Source organism: Dama dama, chromosome 10, assembly GCF_033118175.1.
Source record: "Dama dama isolate Ldn47 chromosome 10, ASM3311817v1, whole genome shotgun sequence".
Taxonomy (NCBI): Eukaryota; Metazoa; Chordata; class Mammalia; order Artiodactyla; family Cervidae; genus Dama; species Dama dama.
The window spans coordinates 14,224,502-14,250,846 of record NC_083690.1 but is presented as its reverse complement, the minus strand read 5'-3'; the positions used below and the strand labels follow the sequence as shown (position 1 = coordinate 14,250,846).

Sequence of the window (26,345 nt, the reverse complement as noted above, 5' to 3'; positions counted from 1 at the left end):
GAAAGAGACACGTGCACCCCAATGTTCATCGCAGCACTGTTTATAATAGCCAGGACATGGAAGCAACCTAGATGCCCATCAGCAGACGAATGGATAAGGAAGCTGTGGTACATATACACCATGGAATATTACTCAGCCGTTAAAAAGAATTCGTTTGAATCAGTTCTAATGAGATGGATGAAACTGGAGCCCATTATACAGAGTGAAGTAAGCCAGAAAGATAAAGACCAATACAGTATACTAACGCATATATATGGAATTTAAAAAGATGGTAATGATAACCCTATATGCAAAACAGAAAAAGAGACACAGATGTACAGAACAGACTTTTGGACTCTGTGGGAGAAGGCGAGGGTGGGATGTTTTGAGAGAACAGCATCGAAACATGTGTATTATCTAGGGTGAAACAGATCACCAGCCCAGGTTGGATGCATGAGACAAGTGCTCGGGCCCGGTGCACTGGGAAGACCCAGAGGGATCAGGTAGAGAGGGAGGTGGGAGGGGGGATCGGGATGGGGAATATGTGTAAATCCATGGCTGATTCATGTCAGTGTATGACAAAAACCACTACAACATTGTAAAGTAATTAGCCTCCAACTAATAAAAATAAATGAAAAAAAAAAAAAAGAATCCTTGCCTAAGACATGCCACAATCACAGAGGAGAGGAAGGGGAGGGAAGGACAGCACAGGGCGCTGCCCACATACTGTGCTGAGTGTCTCTACAGGGGCTCAGTGGCACCGATTCAGGAAGTGCTCCTGTGTCTGGAAACCATTCCTGGACGCACTGGGGCATCTACATATTTTAGGCACATACTGAAAGCCCATAGCCAGTGCTGGGGAATGACTGTCCATTTTGAAATTGTGTCGAGGTCCTGGCTGGCTAACTGCCACTAAAAGTGACTTATGCCCTCTCGTCGTCACTGCTACGTTGCCAGCGTCTGAGGCTTTTAGGACTGGTCTGGCTCGGTCCCAGCCAGGCTAGGCCACGGTATCCTCTCATCTAGCCTCTTCTCTATCTCAGCTCAAGGATTCCCTGTCCAGCCCCTGCCCTGGCTCCTGGGGCCCCTGAGAGACCACCTGATTCATCTTCTCTCACCAAGCTACCATCTCCTTGACAACATTCCTTGGGAGATGTTATCAGCTTTCTCAGATGCCTACAGGTAAGAGGTAGCCATGCAATTTGCCTACCAATATCTCACTTAGGAATATTTTCCTTCTGTTAAACCAAAAACTTTTTTTATCTGGAACATTAAAGGATACTCATTCTCAAAAAACACACATCTGCTCAGACAAATGTCACACTTTTATAAAAATGTTTTTCTCAGAGTGATTCTATTGATATGAACTGACCAGTTCATAAAAGTATTTTTGGGTAAACACTAAAGCAGTCACCCACCCAAGACAATGGAGATTTCACAAGGGGGAAAAAAAAATCATGATTCCAAGCGAAGGGAGAAATCTTGGACATGGGGGAGGGGGAGAGTTCTACCTACTGATGGTGCTTTAGGTTTTATTTCTTTATAAACAGAAAAGCAGTTTTCTTCACATATCTAATAGTCCATCAAACCCCTGAAAAGCAAATGGGGATGGTGGAGAGGCAGGGGAAAAAGAAATGGGTGCTGATCCATGTAAACCCTGGGGGATTATCAGACCACAAGTGTATCTTGACGTGACTGTCCCTAGCACCTAAGGGCTAGGAGATATTCCCCCACCTAGATCCAGAGAAGCCTCTGGATCTTCAAAGGCCTTTGATTCCTTCATACTGATCTTCTGTGTATTTACCTTATGAGCTTTTCAAAAGCTTCCTTTTCTTTCCGCAAAGCAGTAAGATAGCGCTGTTCCTCCGTTGAACCTCCGTATATAAGAAAGTAAACCCTGCAAGTTAAGACAGATCTCTTTTAGGCTGAAAACACATAATTTTTAATCCCTGGAAGGAAAAGCGTGAAATCAGCAACCCAGAGTGTTCAAATAATAAATATTTGATGGAGAAGAAAAGGTTCCATTAATCACATACTTGCTAAAATCAAGCAGCCTAAACCCCACCTGTTAAAGGTCTCATTACCACATGGGCTTTTTTTTCCTTTCTTCTTTCACTGAAAGGAGGAATGGAGTTTAGGTAAACACTGAAACATAACAAAGAGGGATAGAGTAATTCTTTCCTCATAACTATAAACAAATCAGAAAACACAATCTTAGCGGCTTCTCTTTTTTCAATTTTTTCTTTGCACCCCTGCCAAACAATCATTTAAAAAGTTGGAGAGCAGTTATAAAAGCCAGCTTAGGAAAGTTCATGTTAGTGAAAAGTAAACAAATGAAATCTATATGACCTTTATCTTCACAAGTAATTTCTCAGTTCCCTTTTTATTCATGTCTTAACAGAACCAAGCCATCGCACATTTTATATAAACACATGGACACAGAGGACATATGGATTATATCAAGTGCCTCAAGAAATAATTTGACATATTCTTTTCTCTTAGAAAAGGCCAGCTTTCTATCTTGTTTATTGCTAAGCTGAATGAAGCACCTTTTCTTCACCTTCCATCAGAGATATTTTTCCTTTTTTTTTTTATATTTTTCCTCTTTAACCCTCGATTTTTCTTTTGACCTTCATCTTCCTAGATTGCATTTTTTTAAAGTGTGAACATGGAAAAGGCCACTGGCCAATGAGTCCAGAGACCCCCAGCTCTGCCACGAATACATCAAGTGGCCAAGGGCAAGTCACTCACCACCTCTGAGCCTCAGTTTCTCATTGTTGGACTAAGTGGTTGAACTCCAAAGCCCCTTCCATTTCTGATATTTTGTTCTAAGCATCACACAGTATTCTATTATCAGGCAACAGAGAACTTGGGTGCACATAAGCTATGTACTGTATTGATCAATGGTAAAGTATGAAAAATTTATCAGCCTATAATTATTTTACCAGCTTTGTCTAATCTCTTCATCCTGCATTATTTCTGACCCAACTCCTCCATTCATCTCTACTTGGAAGGGTTGCCTTCGTTAAACTGGCTAGAAAGGTTTCTTTTGGCTCTGATTTTGGTTCAGGCTGAGTTCAGGATATTAATTTTGCTGTTTATTTCCCTCGGATAATTGGAGAGCCAGAACACTATATTCTTTGGGAGGCACCATTTTCTCATCTGATATTTCTGTAGATTTCTCATCTGATAGTTCTTGAAACTCAAGAAAACTTGGTACAATAATTCCCCAAATACTTCAGTTTTATGTGGCTGTAACTTAGAGTCACTTCTTCAGATTTAAAAGAAAGACATTTTCGAATTATGACATGATTTTGCTGAGTCATAATTACAAGAACATTTGGGAGAAGTTAGGATATTGTAAATTTCCTAGGCTTATTCAGAGATGGCACCCTGTAGGCTACAACTGATGCATAAAGAATACGGCACCGAACAGCAGCAGAGAAGGTTACCAAGGGAGGCGTCCCCCCAGATCCCCGGTTCCACTACAACATGCGACCTCCTCCTCAGGCGTACTTCCCAGACGGACCTGAACCATCAGACGTTTCATAAACTCAGCCAACATCCCAACAAGGCAGCGTTACAGATCAGAAAGCCCGTGGGCAGCTGGTCTGTCTGTACTAAACCCTACAGAACTGTGAAGTCGAGCCTGTGAGACTTCACCTTCCCTACAACTTGCCTGAGAGGCTTCCCGGGCCGAGACGCCCTGTAAATTTCAAGCTGACGCACGAAGGTCAGCTCTGCATCATACAAGACCACGTATCTCGGCTCCACCTCGTGGAGCACGCGTGTCAGAGCGTAGGGATCACTGCAGCCCAGGAGCGGGTGGATGATGGTGAGGGGATCTTTCAGAATCCCATAGGCGGCATCGGAGGACACGTTCACATCAGACTCCTCGTGCTTACTGTCTCCTGTGCAGCTCTCCAGGCTACTGGTCAGCTCTCTCGGGCTGCCCTCCTCAACACCTGCCTCCCCCTCTAGTTCTTCAGTTCTTCCCACCATCTGAGTTAAAGTCAACCTTGGTTTCTTCTTTCTGAGGGCCTTCTCTTTGGCAGGGGGCCTGTCTTTGTCTCGGAGGTCTTTGGGCCTCTTGTTGGATTTCATGATTCTCTTTGAGTCATCTTCCTTCCTTAATCTCATCCATACATCTTCGGCTTTGCTGTCCTTCTCAAAGGTTTTTCTGTAGAGCCTCAACAAGAAGACCTCTGCTCCGACAGTGAGGTACTCTCGCAGCTGGGAACATGTCCTGTCGTCACTTGCGCAAATGAGAACTTGTCCTAAAATTGAAAACAGCGTTATGGAGCTATGAGCTCACTTCCTGCCCTCCTCCCTGTGTGCCCCCTCCTTCTGTCCCCCACAAAGAAGACCCGTCTCACCTCCTTGGCGCTAAGGATACTTTACACTTTGTTTAACAAGGGTCTCAGATGCTCATCAAAGACATTCACCTCTCTGCCAGGATCACTTAAATCTTTTGGGTAAAGTTGAAGCCAGAAATATTTAGAGACTTATGAAAATATAGCTGTGGTATAACAGAGGCTTTAAGGGAGCTCTTTTTAATTAATAATTTTCCAGAGGATCTGGAAATACTAAAATAAATTCCAAATGGATTACAAAGTCAAATGTTAAATAATAAATCATAAAAAAAAGATGACTCTTCTCCATCTCTCCATATGAGGATGCTTTTCCAGGCTTAAAAGCAATGAAGAAATCTCAGAGAAGATTGATATCTGTAAACTAAGACTGACTCAATACACTGGAGAATTAACTGTGCATTATAAAGGTAAAGAAAGACTGCTCTCAAGCCTTTTGAGATGGACCGTGTTCTGTCTACAGAATGTGTATCTCTCTAAATAAACCCATTTCTAATCTTAAAAAAAGAGCTAAAGACAAAATACAACTTTATACAACTATGATAAATGTTAGTATCTTCAATGTATAAAAAGCTGATACAAACTGAGAACACACCTTAAACCAGCAAAAGAAACTAACACAATTCACAAAGAAAGAAATGCATCTGAGAAAATACTGAGTTCCCTAAACATCAAAATTTCAAACCAGATAAGCATTTTTCTCCCATCAAATTAATAAAACTGTTATACCTATGTGGTACATGCAGACACACACAAATATATACAGCATCTTCAGTCAATGCTAGCTAGGTGAAAAAGAGACAAGGTCTTATACTTCCAAAAGAAATGACAACTGATAAAAAAAAGAAAAAACCTACATATCAATGTGGTAATATGTTTTGAGAACTTTGAAAATGTCAGTGTCATTTGTCTCATTAATTCTACATCCAGAATTAATCTACACTATAACTTTATAGTGTTATATCTATACTATTACTTTAACAATGTGAAACAGAAAATACACAGAAGAAAACCAGGAAGGAAATATGTCAGGGTTAACAGTGGCTGCGAGACATAATTTTTCACCCTTTTCTTTTTTCTTTACACTTTTCACTTTGTCTGAGTGGGTATGTATGACTTAGGGTCATAAATCACAGCACCATATGTTCTGTGATAATATCATAGAATACTACTCATATAAGGACTCTGTGCTTGCCTTTATTGCTTTATAGGAGTCAAAGTCTCAACAGATATTCTTTAAAATTTAGTTTTATTTTTTATCTGGTTTTATTTTAAAAACTTAGCTCAGGTTCAGTCTATGGTGCTAATGTTTAAAGAGAGTAGCCCTAAAACTTGGAATTTCTTTAGGGCTAGGCCAATGTTACTCCACAGGCCAATTAAGGCTTCTTTGAAAAGACTTGCTGACAACTTAAAACATAAGCCCATTAGCTTTCTCCTTGGGGATTCCAGACTTTAAGCTTTAAAGCCTAGTGAACATATATGTGGAGATTAGCTGCACCTTTTATTTTTTTAATTGAAGTCTAGTTGATTTATTATGTTGTGTTAATTTTTGCGGTACAGCACAGTGACTCAGGTATATACATATATACATTCTTCTTAATATTCTTTTCCATTACAGTTTATCACAGGATATTGATTTGAGTTCCCTATGCTATATAGTAGGACCTTGTTGTTTATCCATTCTATATATAATAGTTGATTAGCTATATCTTTAAATAGAAGTTTTCCCAAGAACTCAACCAGTAAAACAACCTGCTTTCATGAATATACAATGACTGAACTTGGAGAAAACCATCCAATGAACAGAAAGGAAGTTGTCACTAAGATTTTGGTGATGTGGCACTTATTCTTCTTATTCTATAGACAAAATAATAGTGTTAAGTTATTTTTAAAGAGCTAATCAGAAGGACTCATTTGCCAGATTTTGAAGGCCAATGTCATCATCTCCTTTTTTCCTACCTGGACCACCAAGGACTTCACTCTCCTTATTCTCTGCCTCAATTTCCTTCAAAACTTCTGTGAGTGCTGCCCACTTTGGGTTGCTTTCTAGCACCAGTTCCTTTTTTGTTTCTGTATAGAAATAAATGATAATCTCATTCTATGTGATAATGTTTATCCATAAAGTATTTCAAAGGCTTTGAAAACAAATAACACAGGCATCGTTCTATAAGCCCATTCCTTTGAGCTTCCTTCATAACGGGGGGAGGAGGGGCAGGACTGTCAACTTAGGAGGTCCGGTTGAACATGTGCACATATAAACGGTACATCAAAACAATCAACAAGCACCCATCAAAGTGCTTACAGTGCAGGCAGTAAAAAAAAAACCAAACAAACAAGCACCCACTATGCAGCCCAGGAAAGTAGACTTATGAGAGAATCCAGATTCTTGAGAAGGTCTCCTTATGGTCTAAATGAAGACACTTCAAACCCAGATTAACATAGGCTCCATAACGCCTTGACAGAAAGTCATATGCATGGTCACTAATAAGACGTGATTACATGTCAGTTGTCAACTATGATGTTATATATAAACTGCTACACAAAATAAAGGAATCAGTACAGAATAACAGTTTTTATTATTTCTAAAATCTCCATGATTTTCCTAATGCTGAACACGAGATATAAGCAGACAACAATAAAACCTTTATTTCTGTAAGTACTCAAACATATTACTAATGTATTAAGTTTTGAAATAGATCTTTGCACTAGGCAGGACATAAGCATGGCAGCTCAGCTGGTAGAGTCCACCTGCAATGCAGGAGACCCTGGTTCGATTCCTGGGTCGGGAAGATCCACTGGAGAAGGGATAGGCTACCCACTCCTGTATTCTTGGGCTTCCCTGGTGGCTCAACTGGTAAAGAATCTGCCCGCAATGCGGGAGACCTGGGTTCAATCCCTGGGTTGGGAAGAAGCTCCCCTGGAGAAGGGAAAGGCTACCCACTCCAGCATTCTGGCCTGGACAATTCCATGGACTGTAGTCCATGGGATGGCAAAGAGTTGGACATGACTGAGCGACTTTCACTTTTATGTCTTAAAAAGGCAACAATATTCACTATATATTTATTATAATAGTTATAGATGAGTGTGAAATAAAATCCATTATTTGCCTCATTCTAGTACCTTTGTTTCCTAAAAGCTAAAAAGAAAATCTTAAAGAGATGGGAATATCAGACCACCTGACCTGCCTCTTGAGAAATCTGTATGCAGGTCAGGAAGCAACAGTTAGAACCAGACATGGAACAATGGACTGGTTCCAAACAGGGAAAGGAGTACATCAAGGCTGTATATTGTCACCCTGTTTATTTAACTTATATGCAGAGCACATCATGAGAAACCCTGGGCTGGAAGAAGCACAAGCTGGAATCAAGATTGCCAGGAGAAATATCAATAACTTCAGATATGCACATGACACCACCCTATGGCAGAAAGTAAAGAGGAACTTTCATCAAGAGGAACTTGATGAAAGTGAAAGAGGAGAGTGAAAAAGTTGGCTTAAAGCTCAACATTCAGAAAACTAAGATCATGGCATCCGGTCCCATCACTTCATGGCAAACAGATGGGGAAACAGTGGAAACAGTAACAGACTGTATTTTCTTGGGCTTCAAAATCACTGCAGATGGTGATTGCAGCCATGAAATTAAAAGACGTTTGCTCCTTGGAAGAAAAGTTATGACCAACCTAGATAGCATATTAAAAAGCAGAGATATGACTTTGCCAACAAAGGTTCGTCTAGTCAAAGGCTATGGTTTTTCCAGTGGTCATGTATGGATGTGAGAGTTGGACTATAAAGAAAGCTGAGCGCCAAAGAATTGATGCTTTTGAACTGTAGTGCTGGAGAAGGCTCTTGAGAGTCCCTTGGACTGCAAGGAGATCCAACCAATCCATCCTAAAGGAAATCAGTCCTGAATATTCATTGGAAGGACTGATGCTGAAGCTGAAGCTCCAATACTCTGGCCACCTGATGTGAAGAACTGACTCATCTGAAAAGACCTTGATGCTGGGAAAGACTGAAGGTGGTAGGAGGGGATGACAGAGGATGAGATGGCTGGATGGCATCACCGACTCATTGGACATGAGTCTGAGTAAACTCCAGGAGTTGGTGATAGACAGGGAGGCCTGGCATGCTGCAGTACATGGGGTCGCAAAGAGTCGGACACAACTAGGTGAACTGAACTGAAAGGGGATGTTAAAATAGTCCACTAAGACCTTAAGTGCCCAAATAGTAATTATTCTGAAGTTAAAAAAAAAAAAATCAACCATTCTTATGTAGTAGTACTTTTGATTGATACTTGGTGTTTGTTATTTGGAATCCCCTGGCAGTGAATCCATTCCAAATATTTTTTAACACAGATCACATATGTTACATGTTAACAAGTAATTAAATGCAGTCACATATTTTTCACACAGTCGAATGAGATTTAAAGTTATACTGTAACTTGATAAGCATTTCTACACCAAATATGTAAAAAAAAGACATGTTTGAAGACTTAATCATGCAAGATACCTTGTTCTTCTTTAATCTCCAGTTTTTCAGGCACTTTGATTTTTTTACTCATTTTTGCATCTGGAACATGATAAACCCTTGCTCGAGCATTTACAAACATTGAGGTGCTGGAGTCAAGAAAGAGCCAACCTAACATAAAATGTTAAGGGGAAAAAAAAAGCCTTTAATTTATGGTTAACTTCAGAGAATCTCTGAAGGTCACATGACCTGTATATCAACCAGTCACCAGCCTGTTCATCTCCCAATCACACCTCCCTTGTTATGGTCTCTGTCACTGTTTGGCTAGACTGGTGGTTTTCAAAGTGCGGCCTACAGATCCCTGGGGGTCCCCAAGATGTTTTCAGGGGGATGGTCTGTGACCTCAAAACTACTCTCATACTAATACTATTACGGAATTTCCCCCACTGTGTTGACATTTCTAACGATGCTGCAAAAGCATCGGTGGGTTATGCTGCTCGTGCCCAAGCACAGATGAAGGCAGTAGACCCAAAGTTCACTAGCAATCAATGTATTCTTCAACTCTGTGCATTTGTAGTTTATGACTCAAGAAAGTCCCTGGTGAAGCAATAAGAAATATTAACTTTATTAAATCTTAGCTCCAGGGGCCCCTGGGCCACACTTTAAAAATCACTGGTCTTGCCACACAGTGAGAAAGGTCACAGTAATGAGGCAAGAATGTGACTGGTAGAAAATCCAGTCGGTGGACAGCGGCATATGTATGCTTCCCCACAAATCTCTTCTCATTCTCTGGCTAATGAAACTCCATATTCCCTTGCCGTTTCTTTGGGGAAATGAATTTTAAGTTCATAACAACTGAACTTTCAGAAGACAACCTATTTCTAAGCTGGGGACTGCCTATGATATATGGTCTTTTCTAGAAATAAAACTGCCTGGATGGATATGAATATTTATTAATATACAAAACAGAAGTTAAGTAGGTGGAAACATTAGCTATCAATAAAACCTACATCCCTGTGCTATGAACATAAAACATAATTTGACATCTCAGTACATCATGTAGTTGAATACAGCACTCCGCACACCTGACTCCCCAATAAAATCTAGTACTTCACTCAAATCGGTTCCTAGAATAATATTAGTATTTTTATCTCCCACCTGAATTCTGACCAAATGCCTTCTCTGTTGCTCTGAGAGATTCCAGAAGATTAAGAAATGTGATACAATCATACTGAGAGAGATACTGCAGCAGGGTTCGTAATATCTTCAAATCCTGAACCAAGGATTTAGTCTTGGCTCCAAGCTGGTGCCACAAAGGATCTAAGTAATGGCGAATTGTCTAAAACAAGAATAAAATACTGCTAAGAGATATTTAATATAGCTATTACTAACACAAATGATACTTGCAACAAACATTATCCCTTGTATACCTAAAAATGGTTAAAATGGTAAATTTTGTTATGTAAGCTTTACCACAATGGTTTTAAAAAATAAAAACAAAAGACATTATCTCCCAAGGAAGTGGACAGAAAATTTAAGTTCATAAGACTCAGAACATTCTAATTAGAATGTTTAATTTTTCAAATGTAAAGCAGAGTGTCATCACTACAATCTTTATGATCAGACACAGTCAATTCATAATTACCTGCATTTACATTATTAGGAGACAAAGGTCTTGATAAACATCAGATACTCAATTATTCACTTTTATGCAGAATCAAATCAAGTAATTGAGATACACTTAATTTCTGCCAAGTCCTGTATGGACAGAGCCTGTATGTGAGAGCCAGCTGGATGATGAAGAAGACATAAACTAGGGAAACTACACGGTATCAAATTAGTATCAGCAGACTGTAGTTTGCTGCTATAAAAGATGTGTTTATTATTTTCTTTAAGTGTGATTCAAGGATGAGAAAATATTTGTTAACAACCAACTAAACCTGAATACTTTTTAAGATCCTAAAAAACTGTCTAAAACACAGAACAGTTTTATGTATATACTATGTAGGTATCTATATATCCACAGCTATATATATTCATGTCTCCCTCACAAGCTGATTCTATAACTAAAAGGGATAATGCAGCATGATGCAGAAGCAGTTTCACTACATGGCATCTTATCTAACACATTTAATACTGAACAGAAGTAATATTTAGAAGACCAAATAATCTACTGTCCAAACTGGAACTCTTGTGAAAATGAAATGACGTTATTAATAATTGCTCCAGGACAACAGGCAGACACTGTGACTGTCCTAGATAAACTGGGACATATAAGTCTTTTGTATATTATCTTTTGTAAAAAATTACCTACATGTCCCTTTTCTAAAACCATTAACAAAATTTAAATTTTCTAACAAACGCAAATTATGCTTTATTTTGTTTTGGTTACGAGATGAATATGTAAAACAATACTTTGACTTTTACTGGCCAGGGGATGATTTACAGAAATTTAGTGTGAAGCCTATCTGGCTATATTTTGTTTTTCTAGGGACATATACGGGGGCTTCCCTGGTAGCTCAGTGGTAAAGAATCTGCCTGTAGTGCAGGAGACCTGGGTTTAATCCCTGGGTAGGAAGATTCCCTGGAGAGGAAATGGGAACCCACTCCAGTATTCTTGCCTAGGAAATGCCACGGACAGAGAAGCCTGGCAGACTACACTCCATGGGGTCACAAGAGTCGGACACAACTTAGTGACTAAACCGCCACCACACAGATATATGTACCATTAGAAGAATGTGAGAGGTGTTTTTGGTATACTAGGCACTAAATTAAAATAAATTTTAAAAACAGAGGCACAAAACACATGGAATGGTTTTTATGCATCATTATTTCACAGTAAAAAGACTTTCTGGAAGAATCAGAAAAATAAGGACTTAAATTTTTCCCTTTAAAAAATCACTATGCATTATTTTTAGCGACAAAGAGATTGATTCAGAGTTTGAAAGAAAAGAACTTGTTCTACAAAAATATGAAAAAAAAAAAAGCTGCCTGGAATTTTTTCAGTTTTTTCTAGACATACAATTTGATCTTAGACATTTATGTACCTGTATTAATATTAATCTATGATGAAAAAATTAGTTGAAATAAACATTCCTAGACTACAGTCTTACCATTTTCTCACTTCAGAATATAATTTTAAGACAGGCAAGTTTCACATTCCTCGGTAATCAAAACTCATCCAAATTATTTTTATTCCAAATAAGAGATGATAAATTATGAAGCTTTCTTATGCACACTCTTCTACCTGTAGATATTCAAATGTTGTCATTTCAGAGCAAAAGGTGATTCGTTGTTCTCTTGGAGTGAAAGTTTAGTCGCTTAGTCGTGTCCGACTCTTTGCCACCCCATGGATTGTAGACTACCAGGCTCCTCTGTCCACACGATTTTCCAGGCAATAGTACTGGAGTGGGTTGCCATTTCCTTCTCCAGAAGATCTTCCCAACCCAGGGATCGAACCCAGGTCTCTCACATTGTAGGCAGACACTTTACTGTCTGAGCCACTAGGAAAGTTCTCTTACACATGTTCGCTTACATATACTTAAAAAAAAAGAGACAGTCACTGTATAACTGCAAAAATCAGAATTATGCTTAGATGCCAATCAATGTATTCGAGTACAAATTACTTTCCGGTAAACCAAAGAAGATATACTTTAAATCACCTCCAATCTAATTTTAAAAATGACAACAAATTCCTACTGAGAACATTATAAATATTAAAATAACTTGCATACTTAAAAATTACAACATCACAAACAGTGCTTAAAAAGGAAGAGAAATAGAGTACCTTGTCAAAAGGTTTTCCAATAGCATTTTCTAAAGATAAATCTTCAACTTCAAGTGATGGGTTATGGCATTTTAATTCCTTTAAACAGGCATTTAAAATGTCCAGAATAGCAGTCTGTATAGCAAGCATGGCAGGTGTCATAGAAACATGAATTTCTACGACTTCGGGTTTATGCAGTTCTAAAAACGAGTTTACTGCTACATGGAACCTAAAAAGACAAACATTTAAAAAATATTTTCTAGAGTTGTAAGAGCTCTGTGTTTCCAGTCTCAGTTTACTACTCTAACAGCTTTTTGTAAATGGACTGAAGAAGATCAAACCAGTCAATTCTAAAGGAAGTCAGTCCTGAATATTCATTGGAAGGACTAATGCTGAAGCTGAAAATCCAATACTTTGGACACCTGATGTGAAGAACTAACTCATTTGAAAAGACCCTAATGCTCGGAAAGATTACGGGCAGAAGGGAAAGGAGCGGCAGAGAACGAGACAGTTGGATGGCATCATCGACTTAATAGATGTGGATTTGAGCAAACTCTGGGAGATAGTGAAGGACAGGGAAGCCTGGTGTGCTGCAGTCCATGGGGTCACAAAGAGTCAGACACGACTGAGCGGCCGAACAACAACAAATGCAATTAAGAAGCAAAACGGAAAGCCAGGCGACAGTGTTTTCAGGATTACTTTTAACCATATAAATGGAAGTATTACTCAAATAAGGCAGGGTCAGGGATTGAACCCAGGTCTTCTGCACTGCAGGGAGATTCCTTACCATCTGAGCCACCAGGGAAGCCTTACCATACACACATACCCAGCCTTTTCTAGATTCTTTTCCCACATGGGTCATTAAAGAGTGCTGAGTAGAGTCCCCCTGCTATACAGTAGGTCCTCACTAGTCATCTATTTTAGACACAGTAATGTATGGCAACCCCACCCGCCAATTTACCCCACCCTCTTCCCCACTGCTGATGAGTAGTTTTCAAAGTGCAAGTTAGAATCTTAGCCAGTAAATCTGTAGTTCACCTAACTCTGTTGTACACATGAGCCTCCAGATTCCTAGGGATTTCACTAAATGAACAAGTGGTGGCCTTGGGCTACCAGAAAAATAACTATCAAATCTCTCTTTCCTATTAAAAGAATCACAAATGTGGTGACCATTTATCTATACTGGGGTGCACTGTTATAAACCTGACTAGCATGTGTCAAGTGCAGTGACAGTAAATACTATATTAAAGTGTGAAATTAAAGTACAGCAGGTTCTCTTGCAGAAACTGGTCACATAATGCTGTTTACCTTGGCCACAGATACAGCTTCCTTACGAAAAGATTTCTCATCACTCTTTCCACGTGACAAAAGCCGGTGTCAAAGGCAACAGCGTTGTCTGTGAAGGCTTTAATAAAACCACGTTTGTTTTTCTGTCGAAAGAGGCGCAAGATGAATGCTTCTTGACAAGACTCGATTATTCTGTGAGCTCTATATACCAAGATGCCTGAGGGGGGAAAAAAATCATAATTTAGAGTGCACAAAAGACATGTCATTTTTATGCTTGCTTTCACTTATTCATCACAGTTTTCCTGAATGCCTTATTTGAGCATAGGCAAGCTATTCTAGGCTGAGGATACAGCCACAAACAAAACACGAAAAGCTGTCCTGTGGCATTTACAATAAGTAATATAAGTAAGTAAGATATTTAGTTGTTATAAGGGATAAGTGCTAAGGGAAAAAAGTGAATCAGAGGACAACAAGGAGTATGTATAAGAGGTGGTGGTTTGCAATTTTCTTACTTATTTAATCTTTTTAAAAAAATTGTAGTTGACACACAATATTATAGTTACAGGTATATAACATAGTGATTCACAATTTTGAAAAGTTATACTCCATTTATAGCTATCATAGAATATTGGCTATATTGCCCATGTTGTACAATATATCCTTGTGGCTTATTTTATACCTAATAGTTGTATTTACTAATACTTTACCCCAATATTTCCCCTTCCTTCCCTCTCCCCTTGGTAACAATAATATGTTCTTTTTTTTTTTTTTCACTGCACTTTGAGGCGTGTGGAACTTCTTTGACCAGGGGTGGAAACCATGACCCCTGCAGTGGAAGCATGGAGTCTTAACCACTGGACAGTCCACAAATTTGTTCTTTGTATCTCCAAGTTTGCTTCTTTTTTGGTCATATTCACTAGTTTGTTGTATTTTTTAGGATTTGCAATTTCAGATAGGGTACCTCACTGAGGTCTTAAGTGAGTAAAGGCTGGATGGAGATGAGAAGGGTGAGCCTTGTGACCAGGTGGGCCAAAAAAGTTCCAGCCCAAGGAAGGGTAAGAGCAAAGGCCCTGAGGTGGGGTGTGTCCGACCTGGTGGAGGAAAAATTTCTCAAAGTCAAGTGGGCCATTTGTTCTTTTATATGTGAATCAGATGTGAACTTTGCAAAACAGCTGCCTTTCAGAAGTCTGGGCAGCATCTGCTTCACTTATTGTAAGAGTTCAACTTTCAGAATCAGAGTATATTTTACTGAAAGATAAATTAGTCTATTTGAAATAAAAATCTTAAAAAAAAATGCTTAAACATCTGTTTTGTGGGGTGGATGTGACAATGACACCTCTGAATTGCAAAAACAAGGATATACACGTTTCTTTAATTAGAAAAAGAGAGTTCTGGACCAGATAATTTCTCATGTGCATATATCATACACACCCGCCTCTGTGGTGCAGTAGGATTAGTGGGAAATTAGAGACATGCAATGACAAGAGTGCACAGATGTCAATTACTCTATGATAATTCTCGCCTTTTAGACCTAAACCAAGCCAGGTACCATATATATTTGCTGTAAACTCACTGGCATGTTTTTGCTCCCATTCTCATCACTCCTGGGATCTGGAAAATGACAATACTAACCCATGACTTGTTCAATAGACTTGTTCAATAGACTCAATACAGATTCTACTATTTTGGTGTTTAAAATTTAGATTGAGGTAGATGGAGCTGAAATTTATTCTAGCCAAGCAAACTGCTTTTCAAAGACAGTAAAAACAAACAGTGCTAAGTAGAAATTTGTAGACAGAGGATTTTCAATAACACCAGTAAATGTTGTTGTTTAGTTGCCCAGTCGTGTCTGACTCTTCTGAGACCGCATGGATTGGGATTTTCCAGATAAGAATACTGGAGGGGGTTGCCACTTCGTTTTTCCAGGGGAAGCCAACACCAGTATATGTGCACAGCTAATCTACTACTCAGAAAATACTTAGTACCTAGCAGGTGGGTTTTTCCAAGTATGCTTCTGGGCCACAGTTGTGGTCCTGGACAAAATAGGACATGAAAGTTAGAAATAATAAAAATAGACTTCTAAAGAAAAGGTGAATCTCAAGTTAAGAAAATGGTGTACTCCAAAAAGTTGTCATTCTTTTGGAAGCCAGAAGAAGGAGGGAGAAGAGAAGTATATTCTATCCCAGCCCTAAGCACTGGGCTTAGGCACTTTTACAGATTTTTATTTCATTTAATCCTCACAATAACTCTATGGGGTAGGTATTACTATAGAGACCAGGAAAGGGAAGCAACTTGACCATGGTCATCCTACAAGTAAGTGGAGGCCAAAGGTTCCAAATCATGAGTGTCTGATAGCACAGCTATATTCTTCCTACTAGGGCGCATCATCTGAGGACCATGCACCCCTCTCCCTTAAAAAAGTACAAGTAAGTTAGGTTTCCGGGTACAATTCTAGGGCCACATTTTTGCATCTCATTTTGCTGCACTGTAATTACTTCTTTACACCTACCTCCTCCTGGTTGGGCACAAGATCATTATAAGAAGAAGTAATCAGAGAGTGCTTACTATGTGCCATGCATAATGCAAGAATTTCATATACCTGATGTCAGTTCACCCTCACAATAATCCTAAGAGAAAGGGGAGAAAACTGAGTCCTACAGAAATGGAGAAACCTGCCCAAGGTCACACAGCTGGCACCTGCTGCCGATGAGCTCAAACCCAGAGGCTGCCTAACTCAGGAGAGTTCCCTGCCATCTCATCATCTTTGTCTTCAGCAATGATCTCATTCCTGCCACATAAGGGCAACTGGCAAGTGAAACCTTCACTAACATTGAATGTTAAAAATGACATACAGTCTGAAAGACGACAAAGCTGAATTACAGCACTGGGTGTGCAAATCTAATGTCACTTTTTTTTCCTTTAAGTTTCCCAAGGAAAGTGTGTTCTGAGGTCTATTTAGAGATGTCAGAATATGCTTTAACAATGAAAGAATCCTCTTTCCCTATATGTTTGAAAGTGTAATCTGGGGAGATATTTTCACAGTTCTCCCACTGCTGAGAATCATGTTGGCAGGGATGCCTGGGGTGGGTGCAGTGACGCTGAAAGCTAATGACAGGAACAAGTTGGGGCTGGTGCCTTCAGGACTTCCCAGGGGGTTACATGCTCCTAGGACACTGGTCTGTAACAGCTGTGCTGAAAGCTTCTACAGGGGCTGGGAGAATGTAGGGGATAGACGATGATCCCATGGGTTGTAGCATTTGAAGGGATTCATTTCTGTGGCTCATTTACATTCTATTCAGCCAAGGAGCACTAACAGCTCCAACTTCATTATTGGCTGGGAATCAATCAGAAATGGGAATAGCATTTTAATTAGGAACCACCTATAAACTACACTTTGCATAGTCCTTCGATTCAGATTGCTCTCTGCTTAATCAGGTTGAACTGTTACTGGAAGTCAAGAGTAATACTGACATCTAGTGGTCATTTCAATACTTTTTTTCCATTTTATCAACTTAAGTAAAGCTAAATTTATAAGAAACCAGCAAACAGTAAAATATTTTACCATGTATCAAGATTTCGGGCTATACAAAGCCTTTTTTTTTTTTTTTTGCTATTATCTATTATTTATTACATACCATGTACTGTACTAAGCAATTATATTTATTTTACCTCATTTAGTCCTCCTGATAACTTCACAAGGCACTACGTTCTCAACGTAAGCAATGAGACAACCTAGACTTGTGCAAATTAAGTAACTTGCTTGTAAGCAGTGGCGTTACCCTTCAAAGTCAAGTGAGTCTGACCCTAACTGTACAGCCTTGCCATGGTTTATAACTGATAAATATAAAAGTATAGCAAAACTTTCCATCAATCGGTTCACTATGAATCATATAAAACATTGGTTCGGGGCTTCCCTGGTGGCTCAGTGGTAAAGAACCTGCCTGCCAATGAAAGAGACACAATTTCAATCCCTGATCCGGGAAGATCCCACATGTCATGGAGTAACCAAGCCACGGCACCACAACTATTGAGCTTGTGCTCTACAGCCTGGGAGCCACAGCTACAGAAGCCCGTGTGCCCCAGAGCCCATGCTCCGCAAGAGAAGACACCACAATGAGAAGCAGCCCACACACCACAACTACAGGGGAGCCCCTGCTCAAAGCAACTAGAGAAAAGGCCACTCAGCAACGAAAACCCAGCACAGTCAAAAACAAATAAAATTATAAAGTATTACACATGACATTTCCATTAAAAAAACATTCATTCATACATTTATGCATTAAATATTTCTTGAGGGTCTTCAAGGCTCAGGACAATGTGTTAGATAGAGTAGGAAGGACAATTACGAATTCCAGCACCAACAAAGATATCAAATAGGAAATTAAAAAATTCCTTGATATGAAAGAAAACAGAAACATAACTTTCTAAAGTCTATGGGATGCAGTAAAAGCAGTTCTAAGAGGGAAGTTTAAAGTGATACAGGCCTACCTCAAGAAGCAAGAAACATCTCAAGTAAACAACCTAATTTTCCATTTAAAGGTATTAGAAAAAAACAAACATAGCCCAAAGTCAGCAGAAAGAAGAAAATAAAAATCTGAGTGGAAATAGAGACCAAAAAAAGCAAACAAACAATAGAAAAGATCAATAAGACTAAAAGTTGTTTTTTTTTTAAAAGACAAAACTGATCCTTTAGCAAGACTCCTTAAGACAAAAAAAAAGGGGGAAGGGCCCCAAAAAAATTAGAAAGGAAAGTGGCAAACTTACAATTGATATCACAGAAATATAAACAGTCATAAGAGAATATACTAAGAGTTAAATGCTTACAAATTGGACAACCTGGAAGAAATGGATAAACTCCTAGAAACATACAATCTTCAAAGATTGAATCAGAAAAAAATAAAATATCTAACTAGTAATAAAACTGTATCACTAACAAAAAAATTCCAACAAAGAAAAATCTAGGGCTAAGAATTCCACCCAACATTATAGGAAAAGTAAACACCTATGTTTCTCAAACTATCAAAAAAATCAGAGGATGGAACACCTCAAAACTCATTCTACAAGGTCAGCATTATTCTGATACCAAAACCAGACAAAGACACTACAAAAAGAGAAAATATCCCTGATGAACACAGATGCAAAAATCCCCAACAAAATATCAGCAAACTGAATTCAACAATAAATAAAAAGGATCACACATCATGACCAAGTGTGATTTATTCCAGGGATGCAAGGATAGTTCAATATTGAAACTTGACTTGTGAATACTGAACCATTAACAAAACAAAGGATAAAAATCACCTAATCGTCTCAATAGATACAAAAAAGGCATTTGACAAAATTCAACATCCATTCATGATAAAAACTCTCAACAAAGTTGGATAGAGAGAACATACCTGAACATAATAAAAGCCATTTATAACAAATACACAGCTAATGTTATACTCAATGGTGAAAAGTTGAAAATTTTTCCTCTAAAATCAGGGACATGATAAGGATGTCCACTTTCCCCACTTCTGTTTACCATAGTATTAAAAGGCCTACCCTCAGCAATCAGACAAGAAATAAAAGGCATCCAATTGGAAATGAACAAGTAAAACTCACTATTTCCAGATGACATACTATATATAGAAAATGCTAAAACTCCATCAAAAAACTTTGAGAATACACAAATTAAGTTGTAGGCTACAAGATTAATATACAGAAATCTGTTGTGTTTCCTTACACTAAGTATTAGGTATTGAAAAGAGAAATCAATACAACAATCCCATTTACAACTTAATCAAAAAGAATAAAATACCTAAGAATAAATTTAACCAAGGAGGTGAAAGATCTGTATTCTGAAAACTATGACACTGTTGAAAGAAACTGAAGACAAAAGGAAATATATTTTGTTCATGAAATGGAAGAATTAATATTGTTAAAATGACCATACTACTTGAAGCTATCTACAGATTTAATGCAATCCAAATAAAAATACCTATGACATTTTTTAAAGAACTAGAACAAATAATCCTAAAATTTGATTGGAACCACAAGACTTCAAACAGCAAAACCAATCTTGAGAGAAAAGAACAACACTGGAGCTATCACCTTCCTTGAGACTATCCTACAAAGCTATAGCAATCAAAACAGTGTGGTTCTGGCCCAGAACCAGACACAAATATCAGTGGAACAAAACAGAAAGCCCAGAAATAAACTCAAGCTCATGGTCAATTAATTTACATCACTTCATGGCAAACAGAAAAGGCAAAAGTTGAAGTAGTGACAGATTTTCTTTTCTTGGGTTCCAAAATCACTGCTGACAATGACTGCAGTCATGAAATTAAGACACTTGCTCCTTGGAAGAAAAGCTATGACAAAACTAGATAGTGTATTAAAAAGCAAAAACATCATTTTTGTTCACAAAAGGTCCATATAGTCAGACCCATGGTTCTTCCAGTAGTCACATATGGATGTGAGAGTTGGCCCGTAAAGAAGGCTGAGTACCGAAGAACTGATGCTTTTGAATTGTGGTGCTACAGAAGACTCTTGAGAGTCCCCTGGACTGCAAACAGATCAAACCAATCAATCCTAAAGGAAATCAATTCTGAATATTCATTGGAAGGACTGATGCTGAAACTGAAGCTCCAATACTTTGGCCACCTGATGCAAAGGGCCGATGCACTGGAAAATACCCTTATGATGGGAAAACCAAAGGCAAAAGGAGAAGAGGGTGGCAGAGGACCAGATGGTTGGATGGCATCACCAACTCAAAGGACATGAATTTGAACAAACTCTAGGAGATAATGAAGGACAGGGAAACTTGGTGTGTTGCAGTTCATGGTGTTGCAGAGTTGGACATGACTTAGTGTGAACAACCACAACAAAATAGGGAAAAGACTCTCTTCAATAAGTGGTGCTGGGAAATTTAGGCAGTTACATGTAAAAGAATGAAATTAGAACATTTTTCTCATACTGTATTAAACAAACTCAAAATGGACTAGAGACCTAAATTTAAGATCTGAAACCATAAAACTCCTAGAAGACATAGGCAGTATACTCTCTGACATCTGTCTTAGCAATAATTTTTGAATCTGTCTCTTTAGGCAAGGGAAACAAAAGCAAAAATAATCAAATGAGCCTATATCAAACTAAAAAGCTTTTGCACAGTGAAAGCAGCCAACCAACAAAATGAAAAGGCAACCTACTGAATGGGAGAAGATATTTGCAAACAATATTTCCAATAAAAGATTAATATCCAAAATGTATAAAAAATTAATACAACTCAATATTAAAAAAAAAGAAAAAAACTTGATTAAAACATGGGCAGAGGACCTGAATAGGCATTTTTCCAACAATGGCCAACAGACAAACAATGAGATATCACTTCACACTTCTTAGAATGTCTATTGTGAAAAAGACAATAAATTATAAGTGTTGTTGAGGTTGTGAGAAAAAAGGAACCCTTGTGCACTCTTGCTGGGAATGTAAACTGGTACAGCCACAATGGAAAATATATGGAGGTTCCTCAAAGAATTAAAAAGAAAAGTATGATATGATCCAGCAAGTCCACTCCTGGGTATTTGGAGAAAATAAAAACATTAATTGAAGAATATATATGCACTGCAATGTTCACAGCAGCATTATCTAAAAGAGTCAACTGAAGTGTCCACAGATAGAGGAATGGATATAAAGAAGATGAGCTCTCTCACTATATATATCCAATGGAACATTGCTTAGTCATAATAAAAAATGAAATTTTGCCATTTTCCACAACATGGATGGACCTGGAGGGTATTATGCTAAGGGAAATAATCAGAAAGAAAAAGACAAACACCGTGTTTTTACTTTTATGTGGGGTCTAAAAAATAAAACAAATGAACAAATGTAAAAAAACAGGAACAGACAACAAACTAGTGGTACCAGTAAGGAGAGGGGTGGGGGAGAAGCAAAATACAAAAAGCGGATCAAGAGGTACAAACTACTAAGTATAAAAGAAACAAGTTAAAGATGTACAGCTCAGGGAATACAGTCAATCTTCATAATAAATTTGTATGGAGCATAATCTATAAAATATTGAATTAACTGTGTTATACACCCAAAACCAATGTAACACTGTGAGCGAATGAAAATTTCAAATCATAGTTTAAAAAAAAAATACTCTTTAAAGAGGAAAACCAAACTACTCTCGGGGATATACAAAGAATATAAACATTCAAATCTGATTAGCTTCTAAAAGCAACCGCCAGTCAATTACTAAGCACTGACTGAATATGAGCTTAAAAAACACAGAAATGTCAATCTTACATTTAGTTTCTTATTCAGGCCATAAATATTTACTGAGCATCCAAAATGTGTCACGTATTGTGTTAACACCTGGAAGCAAAATGCTGAGCAAAAAAAATCCAATGCTGCTTTCAACAAGGTTCTAGTTTAGAGTTTAGCAGAGGGAACAGACATACATGGGAAAAAAAAGAAACATATGCAAATAAACAATAAGGCTTCAAATTCTCACCAGTAATTAAATCTGAAGGTATTCTATCAGTCAGGAAATCAACCACAAGTATTCGGCTTGTTGCAAATATCACACCGCCTTGTGTGTATACTTCATAGCGATTGCTACTTGTGATTTCATTTGTTACTCGCCGAGGGAGATGTTCAACTCCTTCTATCTTCAGCTGATTGATAAAATACTCCTAAATCAAATGAAACTGAATTAGCAGACTATTTAATACAGGGTAGTTTTTAACAGGTTACAAGTGTTTGTATTTAAAGAGCTTCCCTGAAGGCTCAGAGGTAAAGAATCCTGCGGCAACTCAGGAGACCTGGGTTCCATCCCTGGGTAGGGAATGTCCCCTGGAGAAGGAAATGGCAACCCACTCCAGTGTTCTTGCCTGGAGAATCCCAGGGACAGAGGAGCCTGGTGGGCTACAGTCCATGGGGTTGCACAGAGTCGGACATGACTGAGCACGGCATGGCACAGCAGCAGCATTTGCACTTAAAATGACATGCTGCCTTTTTCAGAGATTATGAACTTTATCATGAACATACAAATTAAATTACTACTTAACACCAATCAATCGACATTTACTTAGGGTTTTGTTTTTGTTTTGGGGTTTGCACTAAAGACTCATTGCACTTGAGATGTTATTAGCAGTTTAACAACAAAAAGACTTTAAAATCCTGGGCTAAAGACTGCTACCTAGAAAATACTGCCTGCCAGAGGTGGCTTTGCAGTCACGTGTACCATGTGAGAGGATAAGGGAACCTCTTACAGTGTTTTAGACTATTAGTTCTGTCCCAGTCCCCCCTAGAGGGGATTTCATCATGTCAGTGGGACCCTTGGTCCTTCACATCTTCAGTTCTGTGCCAGGGGGGCGTGACATGGGGGTGCCTGTCATGCTAAGTCCCAGTCGAGCACTAGGGATACCCAGATGAATCAGCCGGGTCCCCAGCTCTTAGGAGTTTATGGTCACTCTTCTCAGCTGGCATTTTCCTTGAGGCCACCTGCTCTAGATATCTAGGGGCTCATGAGACTTGTCAACCAGGCTGTGACACCTGTCACTATCCCACAACACAGGTGTATCCCATTTTCCTCAATGTCCTCCACTCTCCCCAACCCAGGTACCATTTTCCAATAACCTCAGCTTCCAGCTCCCTTCCCTTCGGACCCTGTGCCCCGCGTCCCTAAAGCCTGGGTGAACCCCCAGTACGTCCCGTCCCTGCTGAGTTCTCCCCAGCCTCAGCGTCTCCTAAGTTCTCATTCCCCTCAGTGACTCCTCCATCCCCATCACTGTTCCCTTTTAGGGACCTCACTGCTCTTGCTCCAGCAAGTCCCTTAATATCCAACTTGAGGACTGCCTCGTTATTCCCACCCATATGCTCCTCCAAGTATCTCCCCACCCTCTCCAGAGACCTCCGATCCTTCTCCCCACCTCCATCCTCCTCAAATGAACTCCCCTAACTGCTCTCAGAGACCCTCCAACACTCAGCATCCTCGCACCTGAGTCACGGTCCCGCATCTTCCCTGGGGACCCCGCCGCCCTCTCAGGGTCCTGGCACCTACGTCAGCATCCTGCGACCACCTCGGGACCTCTCCCACCTTCTCAGCGCGCCAGGGGCCTGCATCTACCTCAGGGACCCTTACTCTACGCCCCCCCGCCCGCGTCAGGGCCCCGCATCGCCCTTGGCCTCCGCGCGAGGCCTGCGTCCGCTCAGGAGGCCCCCCTCAAGCCCTGTCGGGGTGCCCTCGTCCCCTGCGCCAGCTGCCGGCCGCACCTCTTCGGCCGGCTGCGTGTTGAGCACCAGCACGAGGCACGCCGGGTGGCAGTGCAGCCGGAGGAAGTGATAGAGGAGCCGGTCCGCGCCGAGCCCGCGGGCGCACACTACCAGTCCGTCGGCGTCCAACAGTTCCAGCACCAGCTGCCGCTCGTATTCCAAGAGCGGCGCCATAGCCGTCGCTCTAGCCGGCGAGCCCGGCTCCATGGGCGCCCTTCCGGGGCCGCGGCCGAACGTAGCCGAAGGGAGCCGAGTCTGAGACGAGAGTGGGCGAACCAGGCCGAAGAGAGCCGAGCGTAGCCGAAGGGAGCCGAGTCCGGGACGAAAGTCGCCGAACGTAGCCGAAGAGAGCCGAGCCCGACAGGACGAGAGCCGGCCGAACGCAGCCGAAGAGGAACCTAGAGGAATCGAAGATTCGTGGAGTCGCGGGGAGGTGCTATCGCTCTCAACAGGTGTCTGCTGCGGGCTTCAGGTTTCACCTTGTCTGTAGTTTAGATCTGAGAGTCAGGCGGCCTAGACCCACTAGAGCACAAGCTACCACAAAGCGAGAGAGATGTAAACCCAAGGAATTGAGCTCCCTGACACTGTCCATTGAAAAAGTTAACTGTCAGTCGAAGGATTGCGCTTAGAATGGGTAGCACCTGCTACCCAGGGTGAGGTTTGCGCCTTTCTTTTGCAACGGGCCCCTCTTAAACATTTTTTTTGAATAAGCAGAATAGTTTGTTAATCTCAGACTCTTGCTTCTCTCGAAAGGTCTTGACTATAATTGCCGCAGCTGCTAAGTCGCTTCAGTCGTGTCCGACTCTGTGCGACCCTATGGACTATAGCTTGCCAGGCTCCTCTGTCCATGGGATTCTCCAGGTAAGAATACTGGAGTGGGTTGCTATGCCCTCCTCCAGGTGATCTTCCCCACCCAGGGATCGAACCCGCTTCTCTTACGTCTCCTGTATTGACAGGTGGGTTCTTAGCTCTGTAAAAAGTCGCAACCAGGTGTACCCGGGGCAGCCTGGTCTAGTCTTCCACTAGGGGGACACCTAGGTATTTGTTCTGTAGGTAGAAATGCCTGTAATCTAATTAGAGGAATTCTTCTGTGTGTACGCACCTTTTCCCCCAACCTTCATTATTAGAAAATAAAAAATACTGTATAAGTAAGCAAAAATAAAAATCATTTGTAATTCTGTTACCAGAAATTACTACTGTAACATCATCTATGCTTTTAGTTTTTGTCTTTTTTTTTTTTTTTGGTATATAAATTCTCACCACACAATTATTTTACTGATATCATGAGTAACCCTGATTTAAATCGAGAGTTTGTTGCTCTCATTTGATAAATCTGTGAACGTGGTATTTAATATTCTTCTACAAAATTCTTTTTCGTGACAGTTTTATTGAGGTAATTGTACAGTCACATTCAGTTGTAAGAAATGCTGTTGCTGTTTAGTTGCTAAGTTGTGTCCAACTTTTTTGCAACCCCGTGGACTATAGCCTGCCAGGCTCCTCTGTTTGTGGGATTTCCCAGGCAAGAATACTGCAGTAGGTTGCTATTCCCTCGTCCAGGGGATCTTCCCAGCCCAGGGATTGAACCCGTGTCTCCTGCGTTGGCAGCCAGATTCTTCACCACTGAGGCACCAGGGAAGCCCCCCACATTTTCTTATATATATATGGCCGATGAGATTTCTGCAATGCAAATGTACCATACTCATTTACCTAATTCCTTATTAGTGGACATTGAGTCTGTTTCCACTCCCCCCTGAGATATTATAAATAATATTTTATTGAGCATCTTCAGACATAAATTCAACCATGCCCCTAAGATGCACCTTAGAAGTGGGTACTTACTAGGATAAAGAGAACAAACATATAAAAGATTTTACATTACATCCATGGTGCCACATCACCATCTAGAAAGCCTGTACCAATTTATATCAACATCAGCAGTTTACAGGGCTTCCCTGATGGCTCAATGGTAAACAATCTGCCTGCCAGTGCAGGAGATGTGGTTTAATCTCTGGGTCCAGAAGATCCCCTGAAGGAGGGCATGGCAACCCACTCCAGTATTCTTGCCTGGAGAATCCTGTGGACAGAGGAGCCTGGTGGGCTACAGTCTGTGGGGTGGCAAAAGAGTTGGGTGCAACTGATCACACAGCAAGAGGATCTGTTTCTCTACCTTTTACTGCTTAGTCTAGTATTTTATGTACATTTTGTCAAGATTTAAACAGTA

General features: G+C 40.0%; 1 protein-coding gene across 2 annotated transcripts in view; it reads right to left on the bottom strand.

Moving 5' to 3' along the window:
* Positions 1-24,353, bottom strand: part of ERCC4 (ERCC excision repair 4, endonuclease catalytic subunit) — a 38,853-nt gene extending 14,500 nt beyond the window's left edge. The window contains exons 1-9 of one of the 2 annotated variants that reach the window (XM_061152864.1): positions 24,125-24,353; positions 22,362-22,542; positions 13,886-14,081; positions 12,599-12,806; positions 9,970-10,150; positions 8,854-8,982; positions 6,309-6,419; positions 3,659-4,256; positions 1,784-1,876 (exon numbers count right to left, since the gene is read on the bottom strand). In XM_061152864.1, coding sequence (XP_061008847.1) covers positions 1,784-1,876; positions 3,659-4,256; positions 6,309-6,419; positions 8,854-8,982; positions 9,970-10,150; positions 12,599-12,806; positions 13,886-14,081; positions 22,362-22,542; positions 24,125-24,331 — 1,904 coding nt within the window. In that variant the 5' untranslated portion in view covers positions 24,332-24,353. The remainder of the gene's footprint in view (positions 1-1,783; positions 1,877-3,658; positions 4,257-6,308; positions 6,420-8,853; positions 8,983-9,969; positions 10,151-12,598; positions 12,807-13,885; positions 14,082-22,361; positions 22,543-24,124) is intronic. The other variant, XM_061152865.1, reaches the window with a different exon arrangement.
* Between the last annotated feature and the right edge of the window lie 1,992 nt (positions 24,354-26,345).